The following is a 16,689-nucleotide window of genomic DNA, read 5'->3' on the forward strand; positions in this document are numbered from 1 at the left end:
AAAAAAAAAAAAAAGAAAGAAAAACTGGCCAGGCCTTGTGGTGGGCACCTTTAATCCTAACTACTTGGCAGGCTGAGGCAAGAGGATTGCATGAGGCCAAGAGTTTGAGGTTGCTGTGAGCTATGACACTGTGGCACTCTACCCAGGGTGACAAAAGTGAGACTCTCAAAAAAATAAAATAAATCAAATGCCTTTTATTTACTTTCCAGTATGAATATAACTAGAGGCTACAAGAACCAATATTAAACCACTAAGCAGAGTATCCTCCAACTCAATTTTAGAGTCTACGAGACTTGCCTTGATGGGAAAAATTAGGAGGAAAAGTCATTTATAATTAAAAAATACTAAATCCTTAATCATTCTCAACGTTTTTAGAACATATCAATTTCTTAAACGCTTACTCTATAAGGCACATGGAATAACGGGATTTTTTTTTTACCCATTTTTAATCATAACGAAGGCTCGAATCATAGAAATCTAAAATAACATCAATTCAGCCCTTTTGGTCAAAACCAAGGAAAATTTAGGGAAAGCAGTCTGTTAAATGGTGTTACAAACCCCCACTAGTTTATGCTTCAGGTAATTTCAGTATATCATTATATATCTACTAGATTAAGTTTCTAAATAATTGTAGACAAGGTAAATATTGATGTCATCCGTTCAGTTTTATAGACATTCCACATAACATCACAGATGTCATTTCACCAAAAGTAGTTTTGACACTTACATACTGTAAAATACAAGAACTTAACACACATATTAAAATTGTACTCTGGTTTTATCAGAGTACAGTATTTGGTTTACCAAATACTCAGTATATGGCATTTATACACTTATGCTTTATTAACAAATTAACTTCCATTTCATTGAAAGTTTTTCTAACTCCATGGGACTTCCACAATTCAACAGCACTTTTATTTATGAGTACAGAGTCACCCAAAATATATTCTTTCTAAGAGAGATTTGGAAGGATATAAGCAATTCCTGATAATCACTAAGTCTTTCTAAGGCAAAACATTTTACTGGACAAAGAGCTGGGCATAAAGTATTTAAGCATTAGGCCTGATTAGCAAAACTATTTCTTTTCACTATTTCTTGACTAAATAGATCCTTTGAAGTTAATTCTGAATAACAGTTCAGCTAAGATGATGGAAAATTGTGGAGTTTAAAATGTGCCTATGTTTAGTATCTAAATATAATATGAGAAATATAATATCTAAATGTAACATGTACACATATTCTTCAAGAAAAATATTTAAATTATATTAATAACCTACCTCAAGATTTTCCATGTAAAAACTGGAGAGAGCTGGTGGGAATGCAAACTAATACATTCCTTTTGGAAAGATGTTTGGAGAACACTTAGAGATCTAAAAATAGACCTGCCATTCGATCCAATTCCTCTACTAGGAATATATCCAGAAGACCAAAAATCACATTATAACAAAGATATATGTACCAGAATGTTTACTGCAGCCCAATTCATAATTGCTAAGTCATGGAAGAAGCCCAAGTGCCCTTTGACCCACAAATGAGTCAATAAATTGTGATATATGTACACCATGGAATATTATGCAGTCTTAAAGAAAGATGGCGACTTTACCTCTTATATATTTACATGGATGGAACTGGAACATATTCTTCTTAGCAAAGTATCTCAAGAATGGAAAAAAGTATCCGATGTACTCAGTCTTACTATGAAATCAATTTATAGCTTTCTTATGAAAGTTATAACCCAATTATAGCCCAAGAAGAAGGGAAAAGGGGAGAGGAAGAGGAGGGGAGGGGGAGTAATAGGTGGGACCACACCTATGGTGCATCTTACAAGGGTACACGTGAAATTCACTGGTGTAGAATATACATGTCTTAACATAATAACTAAGAAAATGCCGTGAAGGCTATGTTGACTAGTTTGATGAAAACATTTCAAACTGTATATAAAACCAGCACATTGTATCCAATGATTGCATTAATGTACACAGCTATGATTTAATAAAAAAAAACAAACAACAAAAAAAAAACTGGAGAGAACTGATCATTTATCCTCAGATATAAACAAGATTCTTTTTCCTTAGTTCAGTAAAATGTCACAAGTCAGTGTCATACATATTTATAGACATTAATATAAAACTAAATAAGAAATTAAAATTATATACTTTGATTTTTAAGTAAATATAGTTGGTCCCACAAATTCCTGTAAATCACTTTTAAAGCACATACCAATCTGTTTCAGGGAATTTATACATAAGGTTAATATCTATTTCAACAGAAGAATTATACAAATTAAAGGAAGCGCACAGATTAAAATTATACTGAGAGAAATGTATACTAAAATATGCTTGAATGGATCAATAAACTGTGGTATATATACATCATGGAATACTATATAGCCATAAAGAAAGATGGAGACTTTACGTCCTTCATGTTTACATGGATTGAGCTGGAAAATGTTCTTCTTAGCAAAGTATCACAAGAATGGAAGAAAAAGTATTCAATGTACACAGGTCTATTATGAAACTAATTTATGGCTTTCATATGAAAGCTATAACCTAATTATAGCCTAAGAATATGGGGAAGGGAGAAAGGAGGGGGGATGGGTGGAGGGAGGGTGATTGGAGGGATCACTTCTATGGTTTATCTTACAAGGGTACAAGTGAATCTAAGAGTAGAATATAATTGTCTTAACAAAATAACTAAGAAAATGACATAAAGGCTATGTTAACCAGTTTGATGAAAATATTTCAAATTGTATATGAAAACACCACACTGTACCCCATGATTGCATTAACATGCACAGCTATCATTTAATAATAAAAAATAACAAAATTTAAAAAGAAAAAAAAAATATGCTCCAAAGGCAGGGTAGGGACGTAGGTATTATTTATTTGAGAATCTCACCTAGAACTATCTGACTGGTTTAGTGAACCTTTCCCAACCCCATAAGCTTCTGATCTCTCTAAAGGCAGGACAAAGAAGCCCATAGTTTTACTGTAATTTTAATGAATATTAAAAATATATTTTTAGATCATTTAGAACTAAAAAGAAACCTAATCTCCATGTTTATATAATTCAAAGATACACTGAGCGCCTATACAACGTAGAAATGGTACCACAGAAATGGAAAAAAATGGTTCTTGTTTGCTGCAAAGTATTCCTAGAATTAAACAACACCAATATATTAAAAGAATTATCTTAATTAAATTAATAAAAGAATGTGTTAATGAAAAGAAAATCTATTACTTCAGCAAACCACTAAAAAGACTCTCACCCATCAGTCTGTATTTCAAGGCCCACTCTGTACCAGGGTCTATGAAAACAGATCTAGGCCCTGTCTACAAGGAGCTTACAAGGAAAACGCTAATAAACACTGTATCAGAATGATACAGATTCCGGGGGAGGGGGTGGGGGTGTTTAAAGTGGGGGAAGTTTATCTGAAGTGGTATTTTTTCAGGCTAAATTTAAAGGATGAAAGAGTGAACTAGGTGAAGGAACCAGGAGAAGGGTCCACATGTAAGAACCTTGGAAAATCTTAGAAACATTCCAGGAATTAAAGGTGGCCAGTGAGGCAAAAAAGAATGAGTGAGGCCAAGGGCGAATTGATATTAGGGTGAAACAGAGCATGCAAAAATACTTCCAGGCTTGGCTTTTCAGATTTTATTTTACCTTAATCGTATTTCAATAAGCCATTGATAGATTTGAAATAGGAGAATGCCAAAGCCATCCTGTCTACTGTCTGGACCTGTGCTACCCAATAGGCAGTGACTGAACACTCGACTTCCAGCCAGTTCAAACTGAAGTGTGTGATAATGCACACATCAGATTTCAAAGACTTAGTACAAAAAAGGGTAAAGTACCTTAACTAATAATTTTCAATGATTATCATTATTGAAATATCACAGACATATTGGGTAAAAATATATTATTAAAATTAATTTCATCTACTACTAGAAAATTTTTAATTTACCTACATGGTTCACATTATACTGCTATGAACAGCACTGGTCTGGGAAACAGGACTGGAGGGGACAAAAGCAGAACTTTCATCTTAACATAGGAAATGAAAATTGAAAAAGAGAAAACTTCCAGTCTGGGTGACAGAGTGGAAGTTTTTCACCCTATCTCTAAAAATTTAAAAAAAAAAATTTTTTTTAATGTTCTAATTTACTGTATTTAAAACCAAGAGAATATATCTATTCAGGATGATTTTGTCTTCTTTTTAAAAAACTCATTGTATTGTCCAACATCTTATTTTATAAATTTAGCTTTTGGAAGATTATTATTAAGTAGAAAATGTAGCATCTGTTTCCAGTTTTTTAATTTCATATTTCTATTTGAATACCAACAGTGTATTTTTTAAAAATCACAGCAAAACCAACAGTCTTAATTCTCTAAATTGCCATATGCAAAGAGTGTGAATCTTTTGTACAAAGTTGAAAACCCTCTGCATATACTAAAGAAGGTGATTTTCCCACATATATCTTCATGTTTCATTTTGATCAAAAAAGAGAAAAGGATAATCCCTTAAAAGGAATAAATTGGGAGGGCTCTTCACTTTACTAATGATGGAAAAGAATAAAAGTTATATACAATACAAACTATGAATAGGAATTTCAAGTGCTTAAAAGAGTGAAATAACTAACCTAAAACTGGCTGTGAAGAAAAATCACAGCAGGTAATTCCAAGATCATGCGCTTTTTCACTATGCAGACACCTCATTTTATCATCCCACACTGTTAAATCTCCACATGAGGAGCCAGTGACAAAGAGGTTTCCATCAGGAGAAAACGCACAGGCCACTAAGGAGCCATCCTTTACACTGCCGCATCTGAAACACAAGCAAGGAAGAGGGTTTTCATTTCACAGCATCTGTTACTTTGTATTACAATTTCAAACAGCAGTTTGATAGGGTAAAAAGAACAATGGCTATCATAGAGCTAAAGAAAGGACAATTGATGTCTACAGACATACCTTTATATGCTATAAACTAAATATGCTTTCTAAAAGGGAAGATTTACACATTTTCACATGCCTGAGATGTATAATTATAGGTCTCCAAACCAAAATCCACGTATCTTCATATAAACACATTCAAATCTACAAAACTTAAAAAATCCATAACCAACAATATCAACTGCAACCAAGTATTTTTTTAAAAGGCAAGATAAACTATTTCTATTCTACTGAAAAAAACATGTTATAAGGGTCATAAGCACTTTCACCTTCTGTATTAAAATCATCCAGAAGATGGCCAGGTGCAGTGGCTCATACCTGTAATCCTACTACTCTGGGAGGCCAAGGCAGGTGGATTGCTTGAGCTCAGGAGTTCAAGACCAGCTGAGCTAGAGTGAGACCCCATCTCTAAAATTAGCCAGGAGTTATGGTATGCATCTGTACTCCCAGCTACTTGGGAGGCTAAGGCAAGAGGATCACTGGAGCCCAGGAATTTAAGGCTGCTGTGAACTATGAGGCCACAGTACTCTACTGAGGGCTAAAGTGAGACTCTGTCTCAAAAAGAAAAAACAAATCATCCAGAAGCAACTCTAAGGCCTTTCATCTCATCTTCAAATGTAAATTCTTCACAAAAAGAAAATGCTGCTGGGCTCAACGCCCATAGCACAGTGGTTATGTGCCAGCCACATACATCAAGGCTGGCAGATTCATACCCTGTGGGAGCCAGCTGAACAATGACAACTGCAACAACAACAATAAAAATAGGCATTGTGGCAGGTGCCTGTAGTCCCAGCTACTCAGAAGGCTGGGGCAAGAGAATCACTCGAGCCCATTTAAAGTTGCTGTGAGCTGGGATGCCGCAGCACTCTACCGAGGGCAACATAGTGAGACTCTGTCTCAAAAAAAAAAAAAAAAAGAAAGAAAGAAATGATGTTAACAATTATCTAGGAAAGCAATGTGATAAGGGTATGACTTTCTCAATTAGGAAAAATAAGCTGTTAAGAACTCAACAAGTAGTGCAGGGGCCCATCCAACAGGGCATCATTTTTTCATCAGTAACTACATACTTTAGGGAAAGTGATGCTATAGAACCAGAAGTCATAACTGGATAAGTGGGGGGGGGGTAAGATTCTTTAGCTGACTACTATTATTTCATTCAAATAACATTTTATTCCTTCTGTGCTTTCTCTTTCAACTAAGTGTTTAAACCACTTAAAACATTATCACCTTCTTCAACCTGACCTAAGCTTAAGTAAGCAACAGCTGTTGACCAGCTGACGTTTGTGCTGTGGAAGATGTTGAGAGGGAGTAAGGGGAGGTACATGAGCCTATTTAGTTGGTAACACTTAAATGGTCCATAACATACTTAATGTCACCTAAAAGTGTTTTGTATTGTTTTTGAAACAGAGGCTCACTCTGTTGTCCAGGTGGAGTGCAATGGTATCTTTACCACTGACTGCAACCTCACACTCCTAGGCTCAAACAATCCTCAGACTTCCAAGGAGCTGAGACTGCATGTGCATATGCCACCGTGCCTGGCTGGTTTTCTCTATTTCTGGTAGAGATGGGGTCTTGCTCTTGCTCAGGATGGTCTTGAACTCCTGAGCTGAAATGATCCTTCTGCCTCTGCCTCCTAGAGTGCTAGATTACAGACATGATCCACCACATCCAGCCTAAAAGTGATTCAAAGAACTGTTATGTATTTTTTCACAATATAAATAAAAGTGTATGGTTATAGTGTTGGTATATTGCAACATAACATTACCTGTAAATTAATTGATAAATTTTCTATAAAACTTTAGGGTTTTTTTTTTTTTTGAAATGATAAATAATATACCATCATACCAGTCATGAAGTTCGTTTTTCTGGGCTTGGTCATTCACCCAGCAAGAAGCCTAGTCGGGGAAAGAGCTGTTACCACTAAGTGAGATTTATCCACCATTTCTTTATTATTGAGAACACTCAAGTCACAAGTGACAAAAATGAACCCTAAAATTACTGAACCTTATTCAAAAGACTTCTCTTTACCTAACTCTTAAAGTAAAAATTCAGAAAAGTCTAACAAGATTAACTCGTATTTTAAAAAAGAAAGACTGGGGCTGGGCACAGTGTCTCATGCCTGCAATTCTAGCATTCTGGGAGGTCAAGGCAAATGGATTGCCTGAGCTCAGCAGTTGAGGCCAGTGTGATCAGAGACTCCATCTCTACTAAAAAAAAATTTAAAAACAGAAAAACTAGGAATGGTGGTGGGCACCTGCAGTCCCAGCTACTCAGGAGGCTGAGCCAAGAGGATCTCTTTTGCTGTGAAATATGATGCTATGGCACTCCACTCAGGGCATCAAAGTGAGACTCTGTCTCACAGAAAAAAAAAAAAGGAGCAGCGCCTGTGGCTCAAAGGGTGCTGGCTCCATATGCCAGAGGTGGCGGGTTCAAACCCAACCCCAGTCAAAAATTGCAAAAAAAAGGAAGAAAAGAAAAGAAAAGAAAGAAAGGACAGAAAGGAAGAAAGAAAAGACTGGAAACTTAAAACTCCAAGTAAATCCACTATTAAGAGTATTTTTTTTTTTTTTTTTTTTTTGGCTCTGCACCTGTAGCTCAGAGGCTAGGGAGCCGGTCAAATACACTGGAGCTGACAGGTTCAAACCTAGTCCAGGCCTGCTAAACAACGACAACTACAAAAAAAAATAGTCAGGCATTGTGGCGGGCGCCTGTAGTCCTATTTGGGAGGTTGAAGCAAGAGAATCACTTGAGCCCAAGAGTTTGAGGTTGCTGTGAGTTCTGACACCAAGGCACTCTACTGAGGGTGAGGGTAACCTAATGAGACTCTGTCTCCAAAAAAAAAAAAAAAAAGAGAGAGAGTTTTTTTTTTTTTGGAAAGAGACACAGTCTTGATTTGTTCAAAGCTGTTCAGGTTGGAGTGTGGTGTCATAATCACAGCTCACTACAGCCTCCAACTCCTAGGCTCCAGCAATCATCTTGCCTCAGCCTCCCAAGCTGTTAGAACTACAGGTACCCACCACCACATCCAGCTATTTTTTTTTAGAGACAGGGTCTCACTATTTTGTCCAGTCCAGTCTTGAACTGCTGGTCTCAAGTGATCCATCTGCCTCCCGAAGTGCAGGGATTGTAGGTATGAACCACAGTGCCCAGCTCCAGAATCATATTCAACATTTACTTTTTTGACCTTTAGAGGACAGGTTAAAATATTTTTCCTAGTGCTCTCTGAAAACTCTTTTGCTTTCTGGTTTCTGAGAGTTGTTTATTTATTTAGGATACCTATTCAACAAGATTAAAACCAGGAAGGATTTAAATATTCATACCTATATAACTTATGAGACTGTGCATTCCACAAAACAAGGGTTCCATCAGCTGCCCCTGATGCCACGTAAGTGGAATCTGGGGAAAACTGGCAAACTCTCACAGGACTACCGCTTGGCTGTTCCATCACTGCCAGAATCTGTCCATTTTGAGTATTCCATAGGACAGTGGTACCATCTGTTGAACATGAAGCCAAAATATGTCCCGAAGGAGAGAAGCAGCAGTAGTGGACAGCGTAAGTGTGAAACTTCAATGGAGAGTGTGGCAGTTCAGTAAAGTCACTTAAGGAGTACAGGCGAACTGTTTTGTCCAAGGAGCAAGTAGCCAAAAGGGAAACGGAGAAGGCACAGCAGTTGACATCATCACCATGATCAGCTAACGTGTGAATTAGTTTCACCATGTTCTTTATTGGAAGTAAAACAGCCTGCAAATTTTAAGTAGATAAAAGTTACTTCACTCTAGGAATCAGATAAATGCAACTCAAATCCATATGAAAGGGCCAAAGTTAATTTAAAAATTTGTTCAATGAGAGCTCCTATATCAGTATTTTAAAAGGGTTTGAACAAAGTCAATAAATATTTATTTGAACACATTAGTTGCTTGAAAGTTTTACATAGTATAGATACAGAAATTAACAAGATGAATAAAATATCTAACTGGGATAAGGATGAATTTGGAGAGACAAAAAACATTTATAAGACTTACAACCTCTGACAATGATCACAGTCACCAATGCCACACCAGTAGTAAAGTTCCACAATTCCTAAAAACAAGAACCTTGTCAAATAACTTCAAACTGATTTGATGTGGAACTTTCAAAACCTAAGGTATTTATTTCACCTTTGAAGCCTTTCTCTTAACTAATTCTCAGCACTGCTTCATTCCGTATCTGCTAATCTCAACTCAAAAAGAATTTTCTATTTTAACAAACGGTCTCAGCTGCTCCTTCCTCAGGAGACGAGGCTATTCGCTCTACCTTTAAGAGGCAACTGTAGGATTTGCTCATAAAAAACAAAAGTCGTGTTGAAAATGTAAGTGGCAGTATTGAAAGCTACCTTGTCATGGTTGTCATCTTGTTTGATAAAGAACAAAATCAAAGACCTGAGGTGAGGAACCTACCCTGAATAAATCAAGGAAACCAAGGGAAGAAAACCAAAGAGTGACAAAAAACAATGGACTTCCCAGGAGAGCATGCAAGAATTAACTTACAAACTTAGGATAAAATCCAAACTCCTCACCATGGCAAATACAACCCTCTGTGATCTGATTCTTGCCTGCCCACTTTTCAGACCTTACCTCTTGCTGCCCTCCCTTGCCTTTCCATCCTGCCTGGCCAAATTCCTCCCAGTCTTCCACGTTTTTAGAAAGTGGTTTTCTTGAAATTCTCTTCCCTCTGTTCTTGAAATCCTATTTGTCATTCAGATCTCTATTTCAGTGCCCCTCTTCAGAGAGGGTTTCCAAAAGCAGGCGTCCTCAAACTACAGCAGGCCTAGGACATTTATCCAGCCCCCCGAGTGTTTTTGCGGCCACTGCCTGTCCTGCTTAGCAGCCCACTGGGCCCGGGGCCCATAGTCCCGCCCTCCAACGTCTGAGGGACAGTGAACTGGCCCCCTGTTTAAAAAGTTTGAGGACCCTTGGAAAAGCATGGAACTCACATAACCCCATTTTAATTCTCAGCATAGCAATTATCACCACCATCAGATATTTTTTGTCTTCCCCAGATACTAAAAGAGAGATATTTTAGCCATCATGTTCATTTCTGTATCCACACCATGTAAAATTCTGAAGCACCTAATGTGTTCAAATAAATATTTATTGACTTATTTATTTTGCGCAAACATAACAGAATCCCAGCCTTTAAATATTATATATAGAATACAATATAAAATCAGAGATATTTATATTATATATATTATATATAAATGTATACCAATGAAGAAGTGGATGGGAACGAAACAGTAATCAGCCCTGAAGGGACAGGTGTAATCTTGACTTAAAATTCATGATCTTTTGTCCTAATCTTATTTATGGAAATCTCTACCAAAAAATTTACAAATGCAGCGTATCTTTTCCCACCTGTACTTTATCCCAAAAGTTAGCCTCATTTTTTCCAATATAAATTCCAATAAGGTCTAAAAAACGAATACGAAAGTTTCTGGAAAATGGTCGCCTGTCTTACTGCACTGCGAACAACATCAGGTGGTGCTTTCTGGGGAACTCACAAAATCCCAACTGAGCAAACGCACACACAGGTGATTTTCCAAACAAACTTCAGCTTTCACCCCCAGGTGGCACTCAGCTCCCTCTGCAGTTGAAGGCCAGAAAGCTGGAAACACCGAGGCCATCATCAGCTGACCACTTTGTTTTGGAAAGAGGCGTCAAGCCTACTCCTACCTGCCGGTGTGCGGGCGTCCACGCGGGCCTCAGCAGTCACTCCAAACGCTGACCCCCTCGGAGAACCGGGTCAACTGGCCCGCCTAACACACACATCCACACTAAATCCAAAGCAAATCCCGGATACGCCTAACACCCCCAAAATAACGCTCTCAACTTACTCCCCCGTATGAAAGGGCCAAAAATGTGTCCAACCCTGAGAGATAGCGGGCCTCTGCGGACTGAGCGCCCGAGGCAGGAGGGCAGCCCCGGACGCCGGCTCAGCCCGTGGCGGGGTTGGGAAGCGCCCCGCTGGGGCCGGGGCCGTCGCCTGCCGCGCAGCCCTCAGGGTCCCAGCCGGGCGCTATTAGGCGCGTAATACGGAAGGACTCCGGGAAAAGCGGGGAGCGGACGCTCCAAGCGAGGAGGCTCCGCGGGGTTCCCCACCTGCCGCCGCCGCCGCCGCTGCGAAGGCGGTCCGTGAGCCGAGCGCCAGGTCGGCGCTAGATCCGCCCTCAGGTGCCCCGCGGGCCGGGGGCGTCACGTGTCCCGCAGGTGAGGCAGGCGGGGCCAGCTCCCGCCGAGACTTATAAACAGCAGAACAGGCCCCGCCCTCCCGGGGGATGGCCAGCGCGACGGCGCATGCGCACCTTTGCACTCAGCGAGGCGGTGCTTTCCCACCACTGAGTCGGGTTGAGAGTTTGAAGAAAGACGTTTAGTTGCAATTTTTTTCTCTGTTGGTGAAGCTGAGATCCCAATGCCTAGTGAATGCCTGAAATGTAGTTTCAACAGGACACCCGGATCATCCCAGTTTAAAGTTTTTTCTCCACCCTGCGCTGTCTTTGTTTTTTCTCTAGACTAAGGTGACCTGATTTTAACATTGGTAAAGCGGGACACCATTGACGGGAGTGGGGGCGGGGGGCAGGGGGGTTCTTAATTAAAAATGTGGTCTATATGGAGCAACAAAAATTTTCATAGAATGCAAAAATAGTATTGTAATACTATTACAGTATATTAAAAATATATATTTTTATATAAAAAATATAAAGTATAAGTATAAAAAATATATATTTTTAATTTCAACATAAGTACAATTTGCAAATATAATACATTGAAAAATATTATGTATAGGGTGTTGCCTGTGGCTCAAAGGAGTAGGGAGCTGGCCCCATATGCCAAAGGTAGCGGGTTAAAACCCAGCCCTGGCCAAAAAAAAAAAAATTATGTATAGTATTATTTTATTCTTTGGCATATTTCTCATTTGAGTGAATTTTTTTTAGTAGATTGCTGTCATTGTTTAAAAGGTCATGAAATTTTTCATAAGAATTTGTTAAATTATATTTCACACATAAAATGGCTTTCAAACTCTAAACACTTAATTGTGATTTTTCTGATGTCCACACTTTATTTACTATAGAAAAATGCATTCAGTTGCAGCATTAGTTCCTGGTAAGGACAGTATATCCCACACTTTTTAGTGCATTATTGTATGAAACATGGTTTGTTTCAAAATGATGAAATATTTCTAAACATTTGTTCTCTATTGTGATTTTTGCTGATGCCCAAGAGTTAACCTTTTCCTTATCAATATATATTTTTTAATAATGATACCTCCTAAGTCATAAGTGTCACTTTCAAGGCCAGTGCTGGACTTTTTGCCACCACTATAAAATATAAATAATATGAGTACTGTCTGCTAAGTTCATGAAATAAATAAATTACCTAAATTATCTGAATAGCTGATTTGTTGACATCACTTGTTTAACTAGCAGTAGCATGCAGTACGATGTGTATCCTCTGAGAGACAGTTACAAAGTGTTTTTGTGGTTGCCAATGCCAACAAAAGCCATTGTTCATTAAGTCCAAACAATGGTGGTCGAATCTTAACAACTGATCAACAATGTGAACTTTGATAAGCAGGTCTCGATAATCAGTTCTCAACAATTATTTGTTATTATTAAAGTTTAACATTATAAACTTAACAAAAATAATATAAAACTCATATCCTGGTGAAATAGCCACATGCTAGTGTTGGGACCAGAATTGCCACAGAGAGACCACTGATACTGGATTTTTGATACTGGATTTCCAGGCTCTTGGTCTCAACGATTCAATGAATGAATCCACAGACCACAAGATAAACAGTAGGTTAGGTTTTATTCAACGAGTGTTACAGCTCTCACAAAGAGCCAAATCTTGCAGAGCAGGATCAGTAGTAGGATAGGTTTTATGTAAGTGTCACAACTCTTAGAAAGAGCCAAACCTCCTTGCAGAGCAGGATACAAGTGTTATAGCTCTTGATCTTCTGCTCTCTCTCCCTTCTGCTTGGGCTCTCTGCTTAGGAGCTTATGTAGGGGCACTTGTCCAATGAGCTTTTGGTGCCTGAAAATAGACCAATCAGGAGCAGGTTTTGAAAATGGACCAATCAGGGATGCACTGGAAGAATCCCTAGTGTCTTCCCCTGTTCATGTCCAGTTCCTTTGTTACTGGAGCCTCCCTTCAGGGAGGGAAGCTACCCCTGCTTGCCTGTGCTCCAGCCTGCTAGTTTCTCTGCTGGCTGCCACAAAGATGTAGGCGGCAGGTCCCCCAGCCCCACTAAGCTGAGCCGGCTGGGGCGCCACTTGTCTGGTATCACCACCACACACATAAAGACAAAAAGTGCTTTCTTTTGCAAGCATATGCCTGGGCCATTCTTCCTTCAGCATGGCTGGAGGAAGGGTGACCCCCTAGTGAAGGAGCTGAGGTTTTTAAAGCACATAGAGGAATTTCATCGGGTGTTTTTTCGGACTGGGCTGCTATTGGCTGAGCTGTTTATGGTTAGGGAACCTCTAGAGAGGGGGGGCTACTTGTTTGTTCCAGACAGTTTGGCTCCTTCTGAGCTAATTGTCCTTGCCTAGAAGCAAGGAGGGAGCCAGTCTCCTTCTGATACTGATTCCACCTGGGCGACCCTGCCCAGGAGAGGAGTAGGGAGTTTACATTAGCCTTTTCATTTCCAAATGAAGTTACATTAACCTCTTCATTCCCGAATGGAGTTACATTAACCTTTTCAGCAGCTGAAAACTGTATATTCCCTTCCTGTTCTCCTGCCGTCCCTAGCTTGTCGTGCATTCTTTCCAAAAATCGGGACTTTTTAAAAATGCCACAGGATGCAGGACAAATTGTTAAAAATCGGGACTGTCTCACCAAAAGCAGGACATCTGATCACCTTACTCTAGACCCATCTCCCTAGGGCCTAGTTCGTATTTGGTATGGAGGCCAGCCCTGGGCAGCCCAGGATGCCGTGTCTTCTGTCATCACCTCACTGCTCAGGGTTTCCAAAGCTCTCTTTCCAGGGGTGGCTGCTCGCCCATGGCCCCAGTTGTGTAGTTGGGTAGTATCCTGGTGTCGTGGGACCAGAAGGCGTATACCTGCCTTTTTGAGAGTGTCTAGGTAGCTGGTGGGTAAACCACGTGTAAAACTGACTGCTACGTGGTCCTGTCTGTCCCTCTGGAGATACAAAGTTATCCATAAAAAAGTTCCTAGGCATGTTACCACTTGCTCCACATAGTATATAGAACCATGTTCGGATGAAAATCAAAGATACAGATAGCTTTTATGTTTAATCCAAGAGGAAACTTTAAAGATGTCTGCCTGAGAAAACCGAAATCATATATTTGAAGAGAAATAACCTGAAATGCTTATATTTAAAGATGAAATTGAAATCTTGAGAAATGATTTGTAATGAAAAAGACGACAAGGAGGCTGAGTGCAGTGGCTCACACCTGTAATCTTAGCTCTCTGGGAGGCCCAGGAGGATGCATTGCTTGAGCTCAGGAGTTCCAGACCAGCCTGAGCAAGAGCGAGACCCCCATCAGTACTAAAAATAGAAAAACTAGCCGGTCATTGTGAGGAGTGCCTATAGTCCCAGCTACTCCAGAGGCTGAGGCTGGAGGATCACTAAAAACCAAGAGTTTGAGGTTGCTGTGAGCTATGATGCCATGGCTATGATGCCTGTTCCTAGGGTAATAGATGCTCTTGTGATTTTTAAATTTATAGAGTGCATCATGATTGAGACTTAGATCACCTAATTACATTCCAAAGTACTGCCAAACTGGTATTTTTTTAAAATACAAGGTTTTGATTGTATAAATAATATAGAAAATACACACATGAAAATAAATAGCCAATAATCTCACAATTCAAAGACAACCCACTCAGAGATAACATTTCTTGGTCTTCCACTCATAAATATCAGTAATTTTACAAAAGTCCTGCATACTGCCCTTTTAAACATAAATTTACATGAGTAGCATTTTCCATATCTAAAATTCTTCCTTGGCTTTATTTTGGCTGCTTAATGGTCCACAGGAAATCATGCCATAATTTAACATTTTCCCTGCTGCTATGTGGCTGTTTCAGTGTTTTTCTCTTGGTATAAATAATGCTGGGTTAAACAGCTTTGCATATAAATTTTTATCCCGTTGTGAATATGTGCTTAGGATGTAAACAGAATTGGAATTACTTGGCATGAGGATGTGAAGATTCTAATAAGTGTCACCATACTCCTTTTCAGAGTGGTTTATGCACAGTTTACACTCTCAGCAACATGTGCCTGTGCCTCTCTCCACATTCCTGCCAGTTTTGAGTAATTCCTTTTTTATCTCCACTAATTTGATGAGTAAAAAGTTGGTTATTATATATATATATATTTTTTTTTTTTTTTTTTTGAGACGGAGCCTCAAGCTATCCCCCGGTAGAGTGCCATGGCATCACACTCACAGCAAACTCCAACTCCTGGGCTCAAGTGATTCTCCTGCCTCAGCCTCCCAAGTAGCTGGGACTACAGGCACCCACCACAACGCCTGGTCATTTTTTGTTTGTTGTTTGGTGGGCCGGGCTGGGGATTCGAACCCGCCACCTTAGGTGTATGTGGCTGGTGCCTTAGCTGCTTGAGCCACAGGCACTGAGCCGGTTATTATATTCTTTAAGTGAAATGTACAGAAGAAGCCCTTGCCTGTTAGCATGTGACTTCAAGTTCAATAAGGTCAACTTTGCCTATCCTACAGAGCAGGCATCTTTCAGAGCAGGAAGCCCTACTGTAGCCCAAATCCACAACTCTGCAATTTGGGAGATTCACAAGTGAACTGGTTATCTTATCTCACAGGACAGGGTGTTAAAGTAGTTGGATCTTTTGACTCAAAGTATTAAAGATTTGAATATTTTAAGTATTCTTTGCTTTAACTGTGTAGCTTATTTAATGACAAAAAATCCTATTTTATCATTAACTTCTAGTTCTCCTCCTCGTATTTATGCTACTTCAGAAAGATAGAAAGCAATTTTACATGATCTATTTAAAGGAAAGTGAACTTTCCAATTAACTAGTAAGCAATGCATGCTCTCAAAATACAATTGCAATGGGAACAGAATAGGTGTGAAGCAAATAGTGAACAACTGATTATTAAAATGTGTGGTCAAGAGTAAATAAGCATTCCAAGGAGAGGGAGAAAAGACAGGTGCTGGTGAAATGGAAAAGGTGGGTGTGGGAACATGTCCTAAATAGGTCTGAAGCCTGAGCCAGCTGAGGAATCATCTTGGGATGTAACCAGTTTCATTTTGCTTTGTAGGCAAATCCAATGTCAGAGTTTCCAAAGCAGTGGGGCAGGGTAGAGCTTGAAGTGTTTAATTTGTAAAAATGTATCAAGCTCAACACATCATATATGTGTTGAATTTTTGTGTGTGTATATTACACTTCAAAAGAAACTTTTTAAAATGCTCCTGAGAATTGCCCAGGGATTGTCCTGTGATGCACTCATTAGCTCCCCACAGCTATTGTACTGTCATCTACAGCACCACCACCCCATGGAGGACTCTGGGGACCTGGGAGGTTGTAACACTGCCTGGGGAGCTTGCTGTGTTGTCCTCCGCATTATGAAATGTTCTTTAGATTCCCCTTAACCTTTGCCCTTATGCAAACTTTACACCTTCTACCTGACTGTTTTTTCATCAAACCAGCCATAGCCCTGGTGTAGCACTCAAGTACTAAGAGTAGAATCTGGAAAGAACTGGAGT

The 16,689-nt window shown here is 39.3% G+C and overlaps 1 protein-coding gene across 3 annotated transcripts in view; it reads right to left on the reverse strand.

Moving 5' to 3' along the window:
- The window catches only part of WDSUB1 (WD repeat, sterile alpha motif and U-box domain containing 1), a 67,079-nt gene extending 55,939 nt beyond the window's left edge, over window positions 1–11,140 (reverse strand). For all 3 annotated transcript variants that reach the window (XM_023516821.1, XM_023516822.1, XM_003795968.3), the window contains exons 1-3: window positions 11,089–11,140; window positions 8,271–8,692; window positions 4,641–4,825 (exon numbers count right to left, since the gene is read on the reverse strand). In XM_023516821.1, the coding sequence (XP_023372589.1) occupies window positions 4,641–4,825; window positions 8,271–8,668 (583 nt within the window). In that variant the 5' untranslated portion in view covers window positions 8,669–8,692; window positions 11,089–11,140. The remainder of the gene's footprint in view (window positions 1–4,640; window positions 4,826–8,270; window positions 8,693–11,088) is intronic.
- Between the last annotated feature and the right edge of the window lie 5,549 nt (window positions 11,141–16,689).

Source organism: Otolemur garnettii, unplaced genomic scaffold (assembly GCF_000181295.1).
Source record: "Otolemur garnettii isolate 467f Iridium unplaced genomic scaffold, OtoGar3 scaffold00098, whole genome shotgun sequence".
In the NCBI taxonomy this organism is placed as follows: domain Eukaryota; kingdom Metazoa; phylum Chordata; class Mammalia; order Primates; family Galagidae; genus Otolemur; species Otolemur garnettii.